We start from the raw sequence: 18,257 nt of genomic DNA on the forward strand, positions 1-18,257 counted from the left end.
TATACTCGTGACGTTCTTGCCCATGACCAAAATCAGCAATTTGAATGCAATATCAAGGTTAATTATTAGACAATATACTAGAAAATGTTTGAAGAGCCCACTCCCGATAGTTTTGTGATATAGTATCAGGAACTATCACAGAAAAGGACTGAAATTTAGAAAAAAAAAATTAATATATATATTGATACACTCTTAAAGGAAAAGGTAACTTTGGAAAAGAACTATAATATTTGTCGCATAATAGAAGCGATTTCTTTAAACATAATTTCATAAGAAAACTGAGTGAGCCAAATGTTTCAGCATTTTGTAATCACTCTCAAACGTTATATTATTATCTGTTAAAAATATCACTTTATTTTCATTCCGAAAACTTTTTTCCGATACTTTGAAGTTTTAAAAAATTATTATATAAAGGATTCCTTTTTGCTGTTTCTACAAGTATTTTAAAATTTAATTTAACAAATAACAAATTTGGATGGCCAGAAAGATAATGCTCAAAATTTGCTAAATTTAGTTCTAGTTTTTTTTTTTTTTTTTTTTTTTTTTTACTCTTGACCATTTTTTTTTCCTTTGTGCATATTTTCTTGCCTAATCCCCCCCTCTTGGAATCAAGATATTGCATTTTCTGTTATTTTGAACCGGTACCCCCCTCCCCCTTCAATAGCTGAATCTGAAAATTCGTTTCATATTCGATTCATTTCCACTGGGCGGTCAATGCGTGAAATAATTAATAGGAGTTCAATAACTTTTTAAAAACACTTTGCTTCGGTCCAAAGAATACAATGAAAAATGCTTTTTTATTATTAACATCGTGACGTAAAAAAGGTTCAGATTGCATAAATAGTTTCAGAAATGCAATTTTTTAATAAAATTTAGTAATTAAATATTAGAATGCATGTAATGTACTGTTTTATTATTTGCCAACATGTGAAAGTGTTGATTCTTGAGTAATTTTTGAATATTATTTCAATGTTTTATCTCTAAGGATTGCATTCACAAAAACTGTTTGAACAGTAAAGTGAATGAAAGATAATATTTTAAAAAAAATTAAAACTGAAATCATACAAAAATTTATAATGAACTATTTCCAAAAACCAATTATTAAAGAAGAAAGCATTAATTTACCTTCATGATAAGGGATTCAAACTGGTAACAAAAAACGTAATAATAAATAATCATCATAAACATCTATAAACATAAACACGAGAACAAAATGTCATGAATAAATGTCATGTTTTTTTAATCATTATTTTAAAAAATCATTATCTCATACATTTTCTTTTTTTTAAATTGTATTAGTCTCGTATTGGATTATATATAATATATTATTTAATGCTCCTGTAATGTAAAATTCTACACCTAAACAAAAAATCTTCATTTCAAGATCTGACATATGATAAACATTTCATTACACGAAGCATATAAAACTAAGAACTTCTGTAGGTAATAGGAATATATATATAATTGTACTCTAAATATCAGATATGAGTATTTGGTATTGAGCTTGTGTGTTGTTAATTATGCAAGTGTTTTAAGACTTCAATTCACAATTTTGATAAACTATATTGAAAGTCGAAGTTATGTTGAAAAATTCAAATAGCAGTGACACAATATTTCTGATCATTCTGGCTAATATGCTCTTCACTATAGGTATACGCCTATATGTATTATCGCATTCTAGAAATTCTTCAAATAGTAGATCTCGTGTAAATATTTTTTAACATATTCTCGTCATTACAGATTTTAAAGTTTAATGCTACCACTGTTATCGTTGCAAAATGATAAAAAGTTTTAATGATGCAAAGTTCGCCTCAGTTTCATTCACTCAATATTAAAACGGCCGTCATTTTAAAAATTGAAAAAAAAAATACATATATAAAAATACTTCAACAAAAATCGTTTTTTTTTTTTTTTTTTCGTAATTAGATTTCAAGGGACGTTAATGCCAAATCAGAAGAACGTGCTTGAGCGTCATTGAGTAGTAAGAAATTGACAAACAAATAGATGAAATGTTTAATATTAAACTTAAAATAGGGCCTCTCTTCGCTCGGTTAATTATTACATATCATTTATTCAAATAAAAATCGTTATTTGAAAATAAAATCATAAAAATTTAATTATGTTCGTGTAAAAAAAAAGATCCCCCCTCTTTCTTCAATTACGATGATCGTGGTTATAGTAAGCATCATAAACTTCAGAATTTTTATTCAGCATTTGAAAAAATAATTAGAATAGACAATAATTAAAAAAAATTAGAATAGACAATAATTGAAAAAAAATTAGAATAGACAATAATTGAAAAAAAATTAGAATAGACAATAATTGAAAAAAAAATTAGAATAGACAATAATTAAAAAAAATTAGAATAGACAATAATTGAATAAAAATTAGAATAGACAATAATTGAAAAAAAATTAGAATAGACAATAATTGAAAAAAAAATTAGAATATACAGTAATTGAAAATAATTAGAATAAACAATAATTAAAAAAAATTAGAATAGACAATAATTGAAAAAAAATTAGAATAGACAATAATTGAAAAAAAATTAGAATAGACAATAATTGAAAAAAAAATTAGAATATACGTAATTGAAAAAAAATTAGAATAGACAATAATTGAAAAAAAATAAGAATAGACAATTTGGGAAACAAATTATAAGGTGAAAAATTATATATAAGCAAGCGGTGGAAACTTTCAATAAAAAAGAATTTATATAATTAAAAAAAGGAGCATTACTTATGTAACAGCAATAAAAATGTCAATGCAGCCATTTTGACAAAGACATCGCATCTTTATTTATTACATTTTACGCTGATAAACTAGAATCTATGAAAATGTGAATTTGAAAATGCTAAATGTCTTCTAGTCTTATCTTTTCGGTTGCTACTATTATACAAATAACAGTAGCAGCTGTTAACCAGTTGTTATTTTCCACAATACTGATAAAATTATTTATAAATATAAAGATTTTTTTCCCTGCACTGCGCACTGATTCATTTAGAAGTCAGCAACATGAAAGTTATTGTCATTCTTCTGCTTGTGGCTGTAGTAAGCAGCAAGCCAGGTATAAAACTTCCATAAAATTAATCATAAAATTATTTTGGAAATATAAATTATTCTAGCATCAAGCAAAAAGAAATAGTATATCTTAAAAAACTTTCATAATAATCATAAACAAGAAATTTATCAGCACACAAAGAAATAACTATTAATAATACATAAAGTCTGTGAATCTGTAACTTTTATTAATTTTTTGAAATTTTAATTCGCATTTGTTTAAATAAATTAAAATCAAATATTTTCCTAATTTAATTCTTTAAATCTGAAACATTTTATATTCAATCTTTTAAAACTCTTTTCTTCAACTTGATTCGCTACATGTTTGTTAGGTGTTAAATATAAGGATGTTAGGTTAGGTTACGAGCGATACTATCTAGCAATAAATTAACTATCTAATAATATAATTTTGTGAAATATTCAACTTCAAGATTAAAAAATAGAAAATAATTAAATTTTAAAAAATCTGCTTTTTTCTGAATATTAATAAAAATAAATTATAATTAAATTCCTTGTTGATCATATTTGTTCATATTGAATCAAATAAGTCATAATAAATTTATTTTTAATAGCTATCGCGGTCCCTGATACCTTTAACTCTTTGACTATTAATTAAGCGTTTTTAATGCTAAAGTTCAGAGAATCATGTCCTCTTGCTAATTAAAGGGTGAAAAACAGAAATTGTTAAAAGATGCAAAGCAGACGGCTGGTGCTAAAGTTAAGAAATTAAGTGCAAATATATTTAGAAAAGCATATATACCTCGAAATGATGTTTTTAAATTTTTAATTGGAATTTTAATTCATTAAAAATCAAGTGAAATTTCAGTATTTCTCTTAATTATATTCATAAATATTGCAGTATAATAATGAATGTTACATCACTTGAAATTCAAAAAATTATAATATGATATGAATTTAGTTGCCTCAGATATTATTAAATTTTAACAATTTTTTTTTAACATTTTAGATGTATTTTACAGCAGCATTTTTCATTGTTATAAAGATATTAAAACTTTTTTCATTGTTACTATAAATATTTTTTGGGTCTTTATTTCATTGTAGTATAGCCACGATCCGTTGGTTTTCTGGGAATGTTGATAGAGTTTAATATAAATTACATCTCTTATACATAGTTTTGATGTTCATAATTTCTTAAAAAATAATTTTAACCATCAAATTATGAGGAGTATTAGGGCTGTGTCATTTTCAAAGTCTTATATTTGTACTTTTTATTGTGTACATAAATTTGTAATGGAATCGAATCCCATTACATTATATTATCATTTAAAACTCTGATGTCGAATTCAGTAGAATTTTGTACACATAAGACAAGAGAATTATTATGGCTATGGTAAAGACTATTCGAAGTTTACAGATCAAACATTTTCGTTATTGCAATCTATTTTCTTTCTGTACTTTTTTTTGTACAAAAAAAGTGTAATAATTTATTATTTTTTAAAAAATTAATACTGTTAAATAATAATAATCATAATTCATGACGTTATCCTTTCTAATTTTAAACAGTCACTTGCTTTTGCTACCATCTTTGCATACAAAAAGAAAAATATTATTAAAGTGTTTTGTGTAAGCAAATTGCAGATAGATTTTTCATGCATTGCTGAATTTTACTCACTACTAACATATTGTTTTAAAATTATCAGCTGAGGTCCCGAAGGATCCAATGATAAACGATGGACTCTTTGAGGGGGACATGGCAGGCATAGATCTTGAACAGGTAAAATGCTTTTTTTTTCATTTACATTTCATGTTTAATGAATACGTTTATATTCTCCGAAACTCCTCTTCTTGCGAATCATAACATATCTTTTTCGACAAATAAAATATGTATACAAGTATACATATACAAGAAAATACAAGATTCAGTTGAATCTTGTATTTTCAAGGTATGAGTTTAATAATTTTTGTGCAAAATTCTACAATACCTGTAGTAATATTATCATAAGTATTAGCAAATTCATAGTTTTTAACATAAAATGCTAAAAGAATATCAGTTTGCCAATCTAATCCGATTTAATGAACAAAAATACCTTTTTCAAACATATATTGTACATTTTTATTAATTTGTAATGGAAGTTCCTCGCTATATTGGCTTTACCGAAAGAAATGTTTGCAGGTCCTTAATGAAAGATTTAATTATTATTGTGGAAGAATTTAGCTCCCGAATTTGGAGATTTTGATGGCAGCAATTAAGGTTCCCGAAAATACAAAAATTAAGAATCTATCTTCACTAGCTACTGTATACTTGTATATGTATACAAGTATACATATACAAGAAAATACAAGATTCAGTTGAATCTTGTATTTTCAAGGTATGAGTTTAATAATTTTTGTGCAAAATTCTACAATACCTGTAGTAATATTATCATAAGTATTAGCAAATTCATAGTTTTTAACATAAAATGCTAAAAGAATATCAGTTTGCCAATCTAATCCGATTTAATGAACAAAAATACCTTTTTCAAACATATATTGTACATTTTTATTAATTTGTAATGGAAGTTCCTCGCTATATTGGCTTTACCGAAAGAAATGTTTGCAGGTCCTTAATGAAAGATTTAATTATTATTGTGGAAGAATTTAGCTCCCGAATTTGGAGATTTTGATGGCAGCAATTAAGGTTCCCGAAAATACAAAAATTAAGAATCTATCTTCACTAGCTACTGAGATCTGGAGATTCTTCTGGAAAATTGCACGTGGCGTCATGCTATAGAAACGTGTTGAAACGAATTGATTTCTCTCTGTAGCTGAGTTCGCAAAGCTGGCTTGGGGTTATGTTCGCTGCATTCCATTGGTGTTGTTTTACCAGCAACTTGCCACCTGTTTATACTGTTATTCATTATCGTCGTTTACCATTATCTAGTTTGTCGGATTTTCCTCGCCCTAACCATGGAAAACTAACCATTATGATTTTCGCAACAATATTTACAGGGATCTTCTAAATCGAAAATAATTCTTATTCAGAATATTATTTCGGAGTGGAATACACTATTGATAAAAGAATTACATTACTGGTAATACATGTTAGTAATCAAAAAACACGAAGTATAATAGAAATCTTTGCAGATTTTTATTGCATTAAATAAAAAATAATCATTTGACATTATAATACAATTTACTTTTATAATTCTATCGTTTCCAAATAAGAGATTAAAGATTTTATCTTAAAATGAATAACTATTAGTGAGTGTACTTAATTTCGATCCTAAACATCATTCTTGATATCGATTAATATCTTCGAGACAATTAAACAGAACTAGATATGATCATTTGAAGACCATTAAAATAATACGAAAATTAAAAATTATCTATTTGCACAGCCACTGCCATGATTTATTGCTGTTATTTGGATTGTCTATCTAATTAGATTATCTCTTCTTTGCTTCTTAATTGCAGTAGGCAAGAAGTCATCAAATTAGATAGTAGGTGTGTAATAATTAGATAGTAAGTGTGAATCAAATAAGAGTTATGCCGCTGTCAACATATAAAAGTCTTATTAATTTTTATTTTATTTAGAAACAGACAACAATAAAAATAAAGAATGTCTTGATTAGCGTTTTATGTTATTGAAGGGTGAGAAGTTTTTCTAAAATATCTTCTATTTAATTTTTCAATTTGTTAATGGGGGAAATGAGCCCTAAGAAAGATGTTCCGTAAAAATAAAATATTTTATTAATAATCACATAAAATAGTTACAATTCTATATAAAAATAATCGCCTTCGTTAAAAATCAGAAATTTTCTTTCTTCAAGAAAAAAAAGTATTCTAATAAAAGATAGCAATACAGGTCAAAAGGAATCAATTCAACGTATCATTTTACACAAAATAACTAACTAGATAGATAAAATGAAATAAGGATGGTATCTTGTTAAAATTCCGGATGGTATACTGTTACTTCATTTTAAAACACACTCTTGCAGAAGTATTTTATTTTTTTATTTACTAAATAAAAAATATCTCATTGTGTTAAATAGCATACAAAAATAAACAAAATTTTAAAACTTGAATTTCATTATATGATCTTTTGTTGCATCTTTAAATAGTGGGAGGATAGGAATGCAGTGCCCAGAGATTCACAGCGGTGGATAAATGGAGTCGTTCCTTTCGTAGTCGACCCCTCTCTATGTAAGTAGGCACGACCTCTGTATTCGTTTCTACAAAAAAAAAAAAAAAAAAAAAACCATTGAAGCGAATTTTTATATTTTAATGCCAGCGTACAATGATATATTCTTTTGTACTTCTTATTTTTCCGAACGGAATTTTAACATACAAATTACTTATATCAAAGTATATAATTTCGCATACATTTATAGATGATGCTTTTTTATTATTAGTAGCATTTCGGAAATGAAATTGAAACTCTCAGTTTCTAACTGTAAACAAACTGGAGCTCAAAAGATAAATTATTTTCATTTTCTTAGGAAATTTTTTTCTATAGTATTAAAAACAACATTGAAGGTTTTTTTTTTATTGTTTCTCTTCTGCATGAATTACGCATATAAACTTGATTCAAATATAAAGCAGAAACTAAAAAGAAAATCCATTGTGTTAATAAATAAAAACTCAAACTCAAGGCTTTTTTACTTTGTATATGAAGAAGTATAAACAAAGAGAAAGCACTGTAACTGTAAAAAAAGCTCGAAACTCGAGAGTCTGTTTATTGGAGTTTCAGACTTCTCTGAATTCGAGAAACGTATTTTTGGCAGTAGATCTGTCTGTCTATATATCTCCAATAATAATCCAATGACTCATGGACTAGAAGAATGAGATATATGGATTTTACATCAAATTTGTAGATGTTATAAGATCGTGAAAAAATCAATTTATAGAAAGTCTATCTATCTGGCTGTTTATAACTATGAAATGTAAAAAACTAGATAGATTAAATTTGGTACACAGATTTAGCATTTCAATTTTTAACAAACCTGTCAAAGAGTTGACCGTCCGTCAAATGTATTTTCGTTTGTATATAAAAGCTATTACTTATAAAAGGAAAAATTTGATAAAATTCGCTATGTGATTTTGTGACTGCAATTGTAGCTCCATGTCAATTTTCGGTTTCAGGAGGTCGAGACAGAAAGCATTCGCAATACATATTCACACGATAGTTTCATTAAAAACGCTACATCCATGCTAAAGATATATAGGGTGTTCATTAATTATTGTCGGGGTTTCCGTACCTCATAACTTTCAAATAAAAAATATTACACAAAAACCGATTACGTATTCGTAAATTACAACTCAAAGAATTTTACGTGGCAGCAATGCGATCTTAGAGCATTTGCAGTCTGGGTAATTATGACGTCATAAATAAAAATGGCGACCGTGCAAGAAAAAGCAATGTGTGTATTGTGGTTTTTCGAAACTAAATCAGTCATAACTACTCAACGTCGCTTCAGGATCACGTACAAGAAAGATCCTCCTTCGGATAATTCTATCAGACGCTGGTTAACACAATTTCAGGAAACTGGTATCGTTCTACACCGAAAGGGAGCGGGAAGACCGAGCACATACGACGATATGGAACGTTCTCCATAACCGCCTTCAATGAATGCCTACAAAGTGCAAATTGTGCAAGCTTTACATTTTAATATCATTAATAAAATTCTTTGAGTTGTAATTTACGAATACGTAATCGGTTTTTACGTAATATTTTTTATTCGAAAGTTATGAGGTACGGAAACCCCGACAATAATTAATGAACACCCTATATATTTCGTAACTATTGTTTGCCAATGCTATGCAAAGCATTCGTGGCTTTATTCAATGCCTAAAATTTTATGTAGAGAAAGGGAAGGGATAAAACCAAGAAAGTTTCCTAGAAATTATTCTCATTGGTTACAATTGTTTCCTTATATGTATTTTTGCGTGTTGTTTTGCTTTTATTTGCAAAAAATCATTAAATATGTATGAAGAATCTTGTCAATAATTCAAGTAAAAATTGCCCCACCTTTCTTTCGCTCTTTTTTTTCTGTTAAATTAAAATAAAAAATAATTTGGCCATGAAACAGAATTTTGATATTTTTATCCAAGAATTTTATTATCGTTGAAAAGTTTTTTTTCCATTAATTGATATCGTATTAGATACATGTTTGATTCTTTCTCTGTCTTTGACTTTAATAAAGAAGAAAGAAGATTTTAAGAATCTAATGAATAGATTCTTAAAGTCTTAAACTCTTGAATATATTTCCGTAACTATCCGATTCACAGCTTTATTATTTTGGTTTCCATAAAAGGAAAAAATTATAATTTCTTGGGTTTTTTTGTTATATAATTATTTAAAATAGATGCAAATGTTTAAGCGAGCAGAAGTAAAAAATATTCTAAATTTTTAATCTAATCAAACATTAATAATAAATTACAATAGCAAATTCTTTCATTTCTTACTTAGTTAAATTAAGTGCAAATATTTGTTTACTTTTACCAATATCAATTAATTGACATATATCAATATAAATTATGCTAGGAGTTTTCAAATTTTTCGAAAAAGCATTGGAAAATAAACCATTTTTATTTATTTGTTGCAGATGACATCTGGTTTTTGATCATGAAAGCTATGCGCCATATTGAAGACAATTCTTGCATTCGCTTTGTTCAGAGGACAAACGAACACAACTACCTGAGTCTTTACAAAGGAACTGGGTAAGATATCTTCAAAGAAGCCTTCCCAAGAGAAAAAAAATCGACAAATTCACGAGTTTCAATTAAAACCAAAGCACAGTTAGTCCAGGTTTTATTATGACCTTTTCCCCTTAGATTTTGAAAACGTTCAATTTAATCTCTTATACAGGCAGCCAAATTTCCATATGCTTGTCATTATACAAACTTATCATATGCTTATCAACATACAAACCCTCTGGTTGAACACTGTAGTGCAGAATGGATTATTTAACTACTCCAAATGATTTTTCAATGAATTAATTATGATTTTCTTTTAATTTATGCAATGCATAGATTGACCATTATCACAGAAGAGATATTTAGCAATTGATTACAACTTGCCGAGGCGAATTTGATCAAACTTTTATGCATTTCTTTCGACAGCGAGATTTTAATAGATAGGTAATAATCTTTTTCTTTAGTTTAGTCCTCAGTAATTACTTTGTAACTTTGCTATTTTCTTCTGAAGAAAAAAGAAGTACGAAAATTCTCTTCCCCCCCCCTCCCCACAACTGAAAAGAAAAAGATTAAAGAAGATCCGACTGGAAGTATGAAATATGATCGTAAAAACATTCCGATTGTACCGAGCTTTATTTGAAAGAAAAATTAATTTGAGATTGTTTTTTCAGATGTTGGTCCTTCTGGGGCTTCCTGGGCAATGGTGAACAGAAATTATCACTTGGATCTGGTTGTGAGTATCTTGGTACAGTTGTCCACGAATTACTCCATGCATTAGGCTTCATTCATGAGCAGAACAGATCAGATAGGGACGATTATCTCGACATCCACTGGGAAAACATCTATGAGAGTATGTATCTGTCTATGCTTGGTGATGTAGGAGAGTATATATTGTGTATATTTTCGCAAATTAAACTATTTTAAATTTTATTTCATGATTTTCAACATGAGAATTCTCAATAAAAAATATTAAATACTAAGGTAAAAATAAACTTCGAATAAATTTGTCTCATAATTGGCCTTTTTAATTGTTTAAAATTTTGGATTCTTCTTAAAACTTTTTCCCCAAATTATATGCTTAAAAGTAGGTTAATAAAAAGAAGGTCCAATTAACAGAAATTTATAGGTTTGTTCTCGATGAAATCATTCTGTCACCCTATCATAAATGAAAGATCATGAGAAAAGGTTTGAGTGTAATCAAGTTTGCAATGATAAACGATTTGCGATTAAGCTAGTGCCATTTATTTACTCCAAAAAATTTCTGTAAAAAGTTCATACTATATAATATGTTAATAATAAAACGAGGAATTAATCGAAATTTGTAGGTTTGTTCTAGGGAAATAATTCTGTCATCAAATAAATAATGAGAGGTTATAAGAAAATTTCTAGTTTGCTTACATTGAAAAATAGCGAGAGACAGCATTCATATATCGTATGATCTAGTTCAATTTTTTTCAAAGAAATATATATATATATATATATATATATATATATATATATATATATATATATATATATATATATATATATATATATATATATATATATATATATATATATATATATATATATATATAATATATAAATCTACTTGATGTTCATTAATCATATATCGGTAGGCGTCTAAGTTCATTTAACGATGGCGCTTGTTAAACTGGTAGTTTTTATAAATCTTCATGATAATTGGGAGCTTAAATAGTGAATAGTTGAATTTTTAACCAAGCCCTGATTTTTTATATTTTGCAGGTACTGGTACCAGAATGGCAAATGAAACTAAAGCATATTTTGCAATATAAATTGGAAAAACTTTTATAAAATGTGGCATTCCAAGTGCTTGACAAAAATATCTTTACTTTTTGATGCGTGATACACATTGTAAAAAATAATCTTTAATAAAAAGATAGGTGGCAGATAGGGGAATGCCTCTCCAATGGTTTGCCATTGGGTTGTAGGAGGAAAATACACTCGTGTCCATAAATTAAGGATAATGCAAGTTCAGGAAAAGAAAGAGCCAGAAGCAAAACAAATGTGACTTATTTGTAAACCCTATTTATTAAACAAAAGGTAAAGAGCAAAGAAGATGCTATATGTTTGATATCATTAATAAAAATTGCGATTTTCTGCTCCCAGGAGAAAATTACTAAAAAAAACATATATTTACAAAAACCAATATTACATGGTTGGTATGATGGTTAATACATAGTATGTCTCCCAGACGATGCAATACAGACGTTGCAACCAAATTATAGATCTGATCTTGGGGAATATTACACCACTCATCAAGCAATGCTCTCCGAAGTTCCGGTAGACATGTAGGAGGGAGTTGAAGGGCTGCAACTCGTCGACCAAGCATGTCCTACACATGCTCTACTGGATTCAAGTTCGGTGAGAATGCTGGATAATTCATACGGGTGATATCCTCCGTTCTAAGGCTTTCGTTTACGATGTTTGTACGGCGTTTTCATCCAAAAACACGAATTCTGCACCCATGGCGCCCCGAAACAAACGTACATGTTGTTCCAGAATGACGTCCCGATGGATTTGGCCCGTCATGATTCCAATTTGAACATGCAGGTCAGTTCTGGAACCCAGAATAATTCCTCCCCAAATGGGTAATCCTGCACCACCGTAAAGGTGTCGTTCACTGAAATTCTCTTGGTGGTAACGGATACTTGGCGCTCTCGATTTAAAATTCAGGCGAGAATCAGACTGCAAGCTAAACCTGGACACGTCGGAAAATATCACACAAACCCACTGTTGCGATGTCGTTGAGGATGAATATTTATTGACCTGGGGTGCATGATTCTTTCCGAAATGCGAAAAGAAGGAAATATTTTACTGTACGTTAGCGAAACATTCGCAGTTTAAATTGGAAAAGATTAAAGCTAGAAATAGCAATCGGAAATAATGTAATAAATCGTGAATGACATAAGCCACTCATGTCTTTGAGACCTATAGCCTTATAAGTACCGAAACTAATAAATCTATGTGGATGGATTGAAAGTTGGCACAGCCTGGAATACCCTCACAGCATTTGCGAAGAGTTGAGTGGTCATTAACACCCCATCTAAGAATTATAATTGCTTAATATCTCTTATGGGCCAGAATAGCAGATCATAGATGATTGCTGTTTCAGATTCGATTTCAAAACGTACGCCGATTCGTAATCCTGATTTTAAAATATAGCAGACACTTTTGTGACAAATTCTACACATTTTTATGACCTTCTTAGCTTTCATTATTTTTATTAGAGTTCCATTCATAAAACAGAAATTTCCTAATAATCATCGTCTGACAAATGGCACAAACCTCTATTATAAATGACTCTAATAACATACATAAAGGAGAAAATTTTGAAACATATTATCTACAGTGAAATTAAAATTTCCAAACATAATATTAAATTTGTGATTTGGCATCATTAAAAATATGTATTTCATTTTATTCCAGAGTGGGCATATGCATTTAGGAAACTCTTGCCCGATCAACACAGGCGATTCACTCCTTTTGACTACGACTCTGTTATGCTGTACGGAGAGAAATCTTTTGCAAAGAACTGGGATGTGAAAAGTATGACAGCAAAAGATGGAAGATTTTTAGACGAAGCTTACAATAAACCTGGCATGTCCAAAAGTGATATTGAGAGATTGAATATCCTGTACCAATGCAAAAAAGCATAGAATAAAATAACATAAAATATTTGAATTGTTAAATTAATAAATCAAATCGTATTTCACTCCACTCTAATCTGTAGAAAATCTTGAAATTATAAAAGAAAGAGCCCACTTATATTGAAAAACTCAAAAAGTGGAAGGAAATCTTTTTCCTAAATAATTTAACTTATATCGCAAGTTACAATTAAATTTCGAAATGTAAAATATATAATAGCTTAATTATTTCTGACTTTTAATTGCGTATAATTTCTAAATTTTCTTAGGTCTACTTCTTCCTTTACATAAATTACCTCACAGTTGTCCCTGTTATTAATTGATATGTTATTCTCTACCTTCTTTTTTGTTTTTCCATTACATAAAGTAACTGAGATATTATAAAATCATTGTTAATTATTTTAGTATGATCTATGTATTGTTTCATTATGATCCGTTCACTATTTTATGAATAGTTTGAAGAGATTTTTCTCTATTTTCCCTGATTTGAGACAAAAGATTAATCTAGATTGTTTTGTTTTCAAAGATTACTAATAGGTATTCACATTTTAATATGTAATTTTACTTAATGGGACTTATTCCATATTCGCAAAGATGGAATTTTACGATCAATTCTTCATTTACTTCTCGCTATGCTAGAATTCAGAAAAACTGCATTGATAACAGTGCACAGTTTTAATATTTCCATGTACTTAACAATCAATCGATCAATTGAATTTAGTTTTGATTTTTTACTACGTAGCACCACTGAGTAGAATGGTGCAGAAAGAACGTATTTGGTTGTTGAGCCAAATATGAAATTCACATGACCAAAAATGTAAATTTTATGATAGTTTTTTTTTGTATTTTTTAAATACAGCATCTAATGGACTTTTATTCTCAATTAAGTTTAATAGTTTCAAAAATTTATTAACCTTTTTTTCTTGTATATTTTTTTCCCAAGAATCAAGATATTGTATTTTTGTTATTTTCATCTGGGTTTTTTTTTTCCTTCGATAGATTACCTGGAAATTCATTTCATATTCTGCTAATTTTAACGGTGAGGTCAATGAATGCAACTAATTTATATGGATTTGATGTCTTTTTAAAAACTTCTTGTTCTGTATCAATGAATAAAATAAAAAAATACCTTTTTTTTAATAACATCGTGAGGAAAACATTTCAGATTGCGTAAATAATTTCAGTTTTTTTAAAATAAAATTCAGGAATTAAATTTCACAATGTGTATAATATATTATTTTTTTTATTTGCAAGCATGTAAAGTAGTAGTTCTTAAATAATCTATGAATTTTCTCCAAAATTAATTCAGATCTTGATCTCTAAAAACGGATTCTCAAAAACTCTTTTAACAGAAAAGTAAGGAGACGATATAGAAAACTCCAAAACACAAATCGCACAAAAATTTATAATCAACTGTCTCTATTAAATTGGAAAATGCGAACCACTTGTATCAGTAAACATAAACATGGGGTCAAAATGATATGAATGTTCTAAAAAATCCTATGTCACAATTTTTTTTTATAATTGTTTCATATTAGATTACACATAGTATATCATTTAATGTTCCTGTGTACATGAGAATTTCTATAGCTAATCAAAAGTTCTTCACTTCCTGATCTAGAAACTGATTCCAGAAAACATTTAAAATTGCAAAAGTGAATAGATTTATAATTCCATTCATCCATTGAGAAATTCCATTATAGGAAGCACACAATAACCAACAGTCACTGTACATTACAAAAATTTTTATAAACCATCAGGAAATTGAAGATATTTGTAACTTATGAAAAAAAAATATATAAATTGATTCCAATAAATGCCAACGTAAGAACAAAATATATTTGATTGTCATTAAAAAACTGTATTTTTGTGAACAATACTTCTAAAATAAGTTCAACGCAGTTCTTAGATGTGAAAGAAATTTTTAACAAATATTTTATTGCTAAAGGTACAAATGTTTATTCATTACAAATAAATTTTGAGGAACTTCTGATGATATAAATTTTTGGTTTATGGAAAATACTATTCTAAATATCAGATAAGCTAATATAATACTGTGCTTGTGCATCGATAAATATACAGGTATTTAAGACTTCACCTCACTATTTCGGTAAAGTGTATTACTAGTCAAACTTACGTGGGATAATCGTTGCTTATCCCCCTTGGATCGAACACTAATTCAAACCAAGACAAGAGATCGTGGAGAAAGAATTGCAGTAGCTTCCGAGGTTAAAGACCCCTGTGCACCCGAGGGGAGAAGACTGAATTTATCTCATATGAAAATGACACTCACTTGCACAACCCCTGTTTACAAGGAGCTTTTTCACGCACCTCACAGATAGAACACAGAATAAAGAACAGCCATGCCAGAACCAGTACTCGAACCCGGGGCGCCGGAATCATGAGGAAGACGCTTGACTCCTAGGTCAGGACGCCAGCACATGTTACATACATTGTAGAAGCCATCTTTAATAAGAAACTCTAGCTTTTAATTCCCGATTCAGAAACATTTATGGGTACTTTACGCTAAGCACATCAGCCACACTAAAACCGATTATCAATAAGTAAACTGGAGATATTAGTGTAGAATGCAGCAGAAGATTTAATATTCAGCCGTCCTAATTTCCAGTGTTTTACTCCAAATGAAATGATGGCACAAGTTCATTGCGGACGGTAGAAGTTTATTGGGTAGCTGGCGTCCTGGCCTAGGGGTAGCTCGTCTTCCACGTGATCTAGACGTCCAACGTTCGAGTCCTGGTTCTGGCATAGTTGTTCTTTATCTGTGAGGTGTGTGAAAGATCTCCCCCTCTGTAAAAAGGGTGTGTGCAAGCGAGTGTGTAAGTGTCATCTTCATATGAGCTAAAGTCAGACTTCTGTCCTCGGGTGCTCAGGGATCAATACCGTCAGAAGCTACTGCACCCCTCTTTCCCCGATATCTCACTTGGTTTGAATTGGAGTTGAATCCAAGGGGAATATGCAATAACAATGGATTGTTGGGCAAGAATAAATATTGACATAGAGTGCATAACATATATATTTCATTCTTTTTTTTTCAGAGTAGGCTTATTTATTTAGGAAACTCTTACCCGATCAACCTTTCGACAACAATTCTATTATGCTGTATGGAGAGGGATCTTTCGCCAAGAATGGGAATATGAAAAGTATGACAGAAAAAGATAGAAGATTTTTAAATGAAGCTTGCAATAAAACTGGCATGTCCAAAAGTGATATAGAGTGACTGAATATTCTGCACCAATGCAAAAAAAGAATAAAATAAAATAAAATAGCATATTTTAATTCTTAAATTAATTTTAAAAATTACATTTCACTCTACTTGTATCTTCAGAAATTAAATATTAAAAAAATTGGAAATAAAAAATTATGGGGAATATTAAAAAAAATAAGATAACTTATATAAGAAATACAAGGAAATCTTCCTTCTAAATTATTGAATTCATTGACATAATTTACAATTAAATTTTAAAATGTCAAATATATAATAGTTGAGCTTATCTTCTTACTTTTACTTGTGTATAATTTCTAAATATTCTTAGCTCTACTTCTTTCTTTACATAAATTACCTCACAGTTGTCTCAGTTATTCATTTATATGCTCCTCTGTATCCAATATTTTTGCTTTCTATTAGAGTAATTGAGACACAATAAAGTTATTGTCAATTATTTCAGGATGATCAACATATAAGCATAGCCCGAAGTATAGGTAACAAAAACATAGTCAAGATGTGCTCAAAGAACAAAGCTTGTTGAAACTAAAAACAGCAGACAATGCATCATATATTAAGTATAAATAGTGCCGCATTGAAAAAGAAACAGTCGGCTCTCCATGGCCGAATGGTCATGGCACTGGGCTCATAAACAAGGGACCGTAAGTTCGAATCCCGCTAGAGACAATGCGATTCATAGTATGTGTAAATATTTAATCCCTTGATTTTATGTTTCCCTTTATTTCATGTTCCAGAAGATTCTGGACATTTCTTTAGTTTACCAGACAAGTATTCTGGAACTTTCTTTGCTTGTATAAAAGCAGATCTGTCAGTCACTGTGTTCGGAGTTGAGTTAATAAATTAGTTTAGCTCTACTTCTTGTGTGTGTCATTGAGTTCCACACTAGATTACCTACGAGACAATAGTGCCAATCAGATCCAAAACTTGCCAACTAGCTCGGAAAATACATCTCCAGAAAGACCCCCCTTTCAACAATTTGGGCTTTTCGAGTTACATTCCATGACATTCGCCTAAAAAATCTCTAAAGTTCAGTTTCTAATAGAGGTAGAATTAAGCTTTTGTATTTCTCGAAAGGGAATAGGAGAACAATAGTTTTATTAGAGAATGTGCGAGTAAGGTTTAGAGAGACCACTTTCACTAGTTAAAATTTTAAGACTCTTTAAATAATATGTAGAAAATAATAATAACTTACAAGTAAGATAATTTTATAAAAAATGAAAAATAAATAAAGTTATTAAATTTCAAGTATTCTAATTATCAACAAAATATAATAATTATTATTAGTAACAGTATAATTTAGGTAATTAAATATATTCAAAATTATATCTTATATCTTTAAGCGAGAAACTCTTGTATATATGTATAAATTTATTTCATGTATGTTGGAAACGGTTCTAACAATTTGAATCAAATTTTATATTTAGATAAGGTTTTGCTATTTAAGTTTATCTATGTAGGTATCTTTCCTAAAAAACGCGATTTTACACACACACACACACACAAAATACATTTTTTATAACTAATTATTAGAGACTTTTTTTTATCTGCTCTCATGCTGACAGTGGCCTAGAGCGCCATCTCGGACCCGATTTCACCATGGTAAACTGAGTGTGAGTTCAAAAATATAAGCAGTGATAGATAAACTGTAA

General features: G+C 29.0%; 1 protein-coding gene across 1 annotated transcript; it reads left to right on the top strand.

Annotated features, from left to right (window-relative positions):
- The first annotated feature begins 2,985 nt into the window (after positions 1 to 2,985).
- Positions 2,986 to 13,395, top strand: LOC129971489 (astacin-like metalloprotease toxin 5). Its single transcript, XM_056085312.1, has 6 exons — positions 2,986 to 3,067; positions 4,722 to 4,795; positions 7,122 to 7,203; positions 9,606 to 9,720; positions 10,368 to 10,546; positions 13,147 to 13,395. The coding sequence occupies exons 1-6, from the start codon at positions 3,016 to 3,018 to the stop codon at positions 13,374 to 13,376; spliced, it is 732 nt and encodes a 243-aa protein (XP_055941287.1). The 5' UTR covers positions 2,986 to 3,015; the 3' UTR covers positions 13,377 to 13,395.
- The last annotated feature ends 4,862 nt before the right edge of the window (positions 13,396 to 18,257 follow it).

Source organism: Argiope bruennichi, chromosome 1, assembly GCF_947563725.1.
Source record: "Argiope bruennichi chromosome 1, qqArgBrue1.1, whole genome shotgun sequence".
NCBI lineage: Eukaryota > Metazoa > Arthropoda > Arachnida > Araneae > Araneidae > Argiope > Argiope bruennichi.

Coding starts and splice junctions, on each gene's coding strand:
- LOC129971489 (XM_056085312.1), top strand. CDS start 3,016: ATGAAAGTTATTGTCATTCTTCTGCTTGTGGCTGTAGTAAGCAGCAAG. Junction 3,068..4,721: donor TGTAGTAAGCAGCAAGCCAG/GTATAAAACTTC, acceptor TAAAATTATCAG/CTGAGGTCCCGAAGGATCCA. Junction 10,547..13,146: donor CTGGGAAAACATCTATGAGA/GTATGTATCTGT, acceptor ATTTTATTCCAG/AGTGGGCATATGCATTTAGG.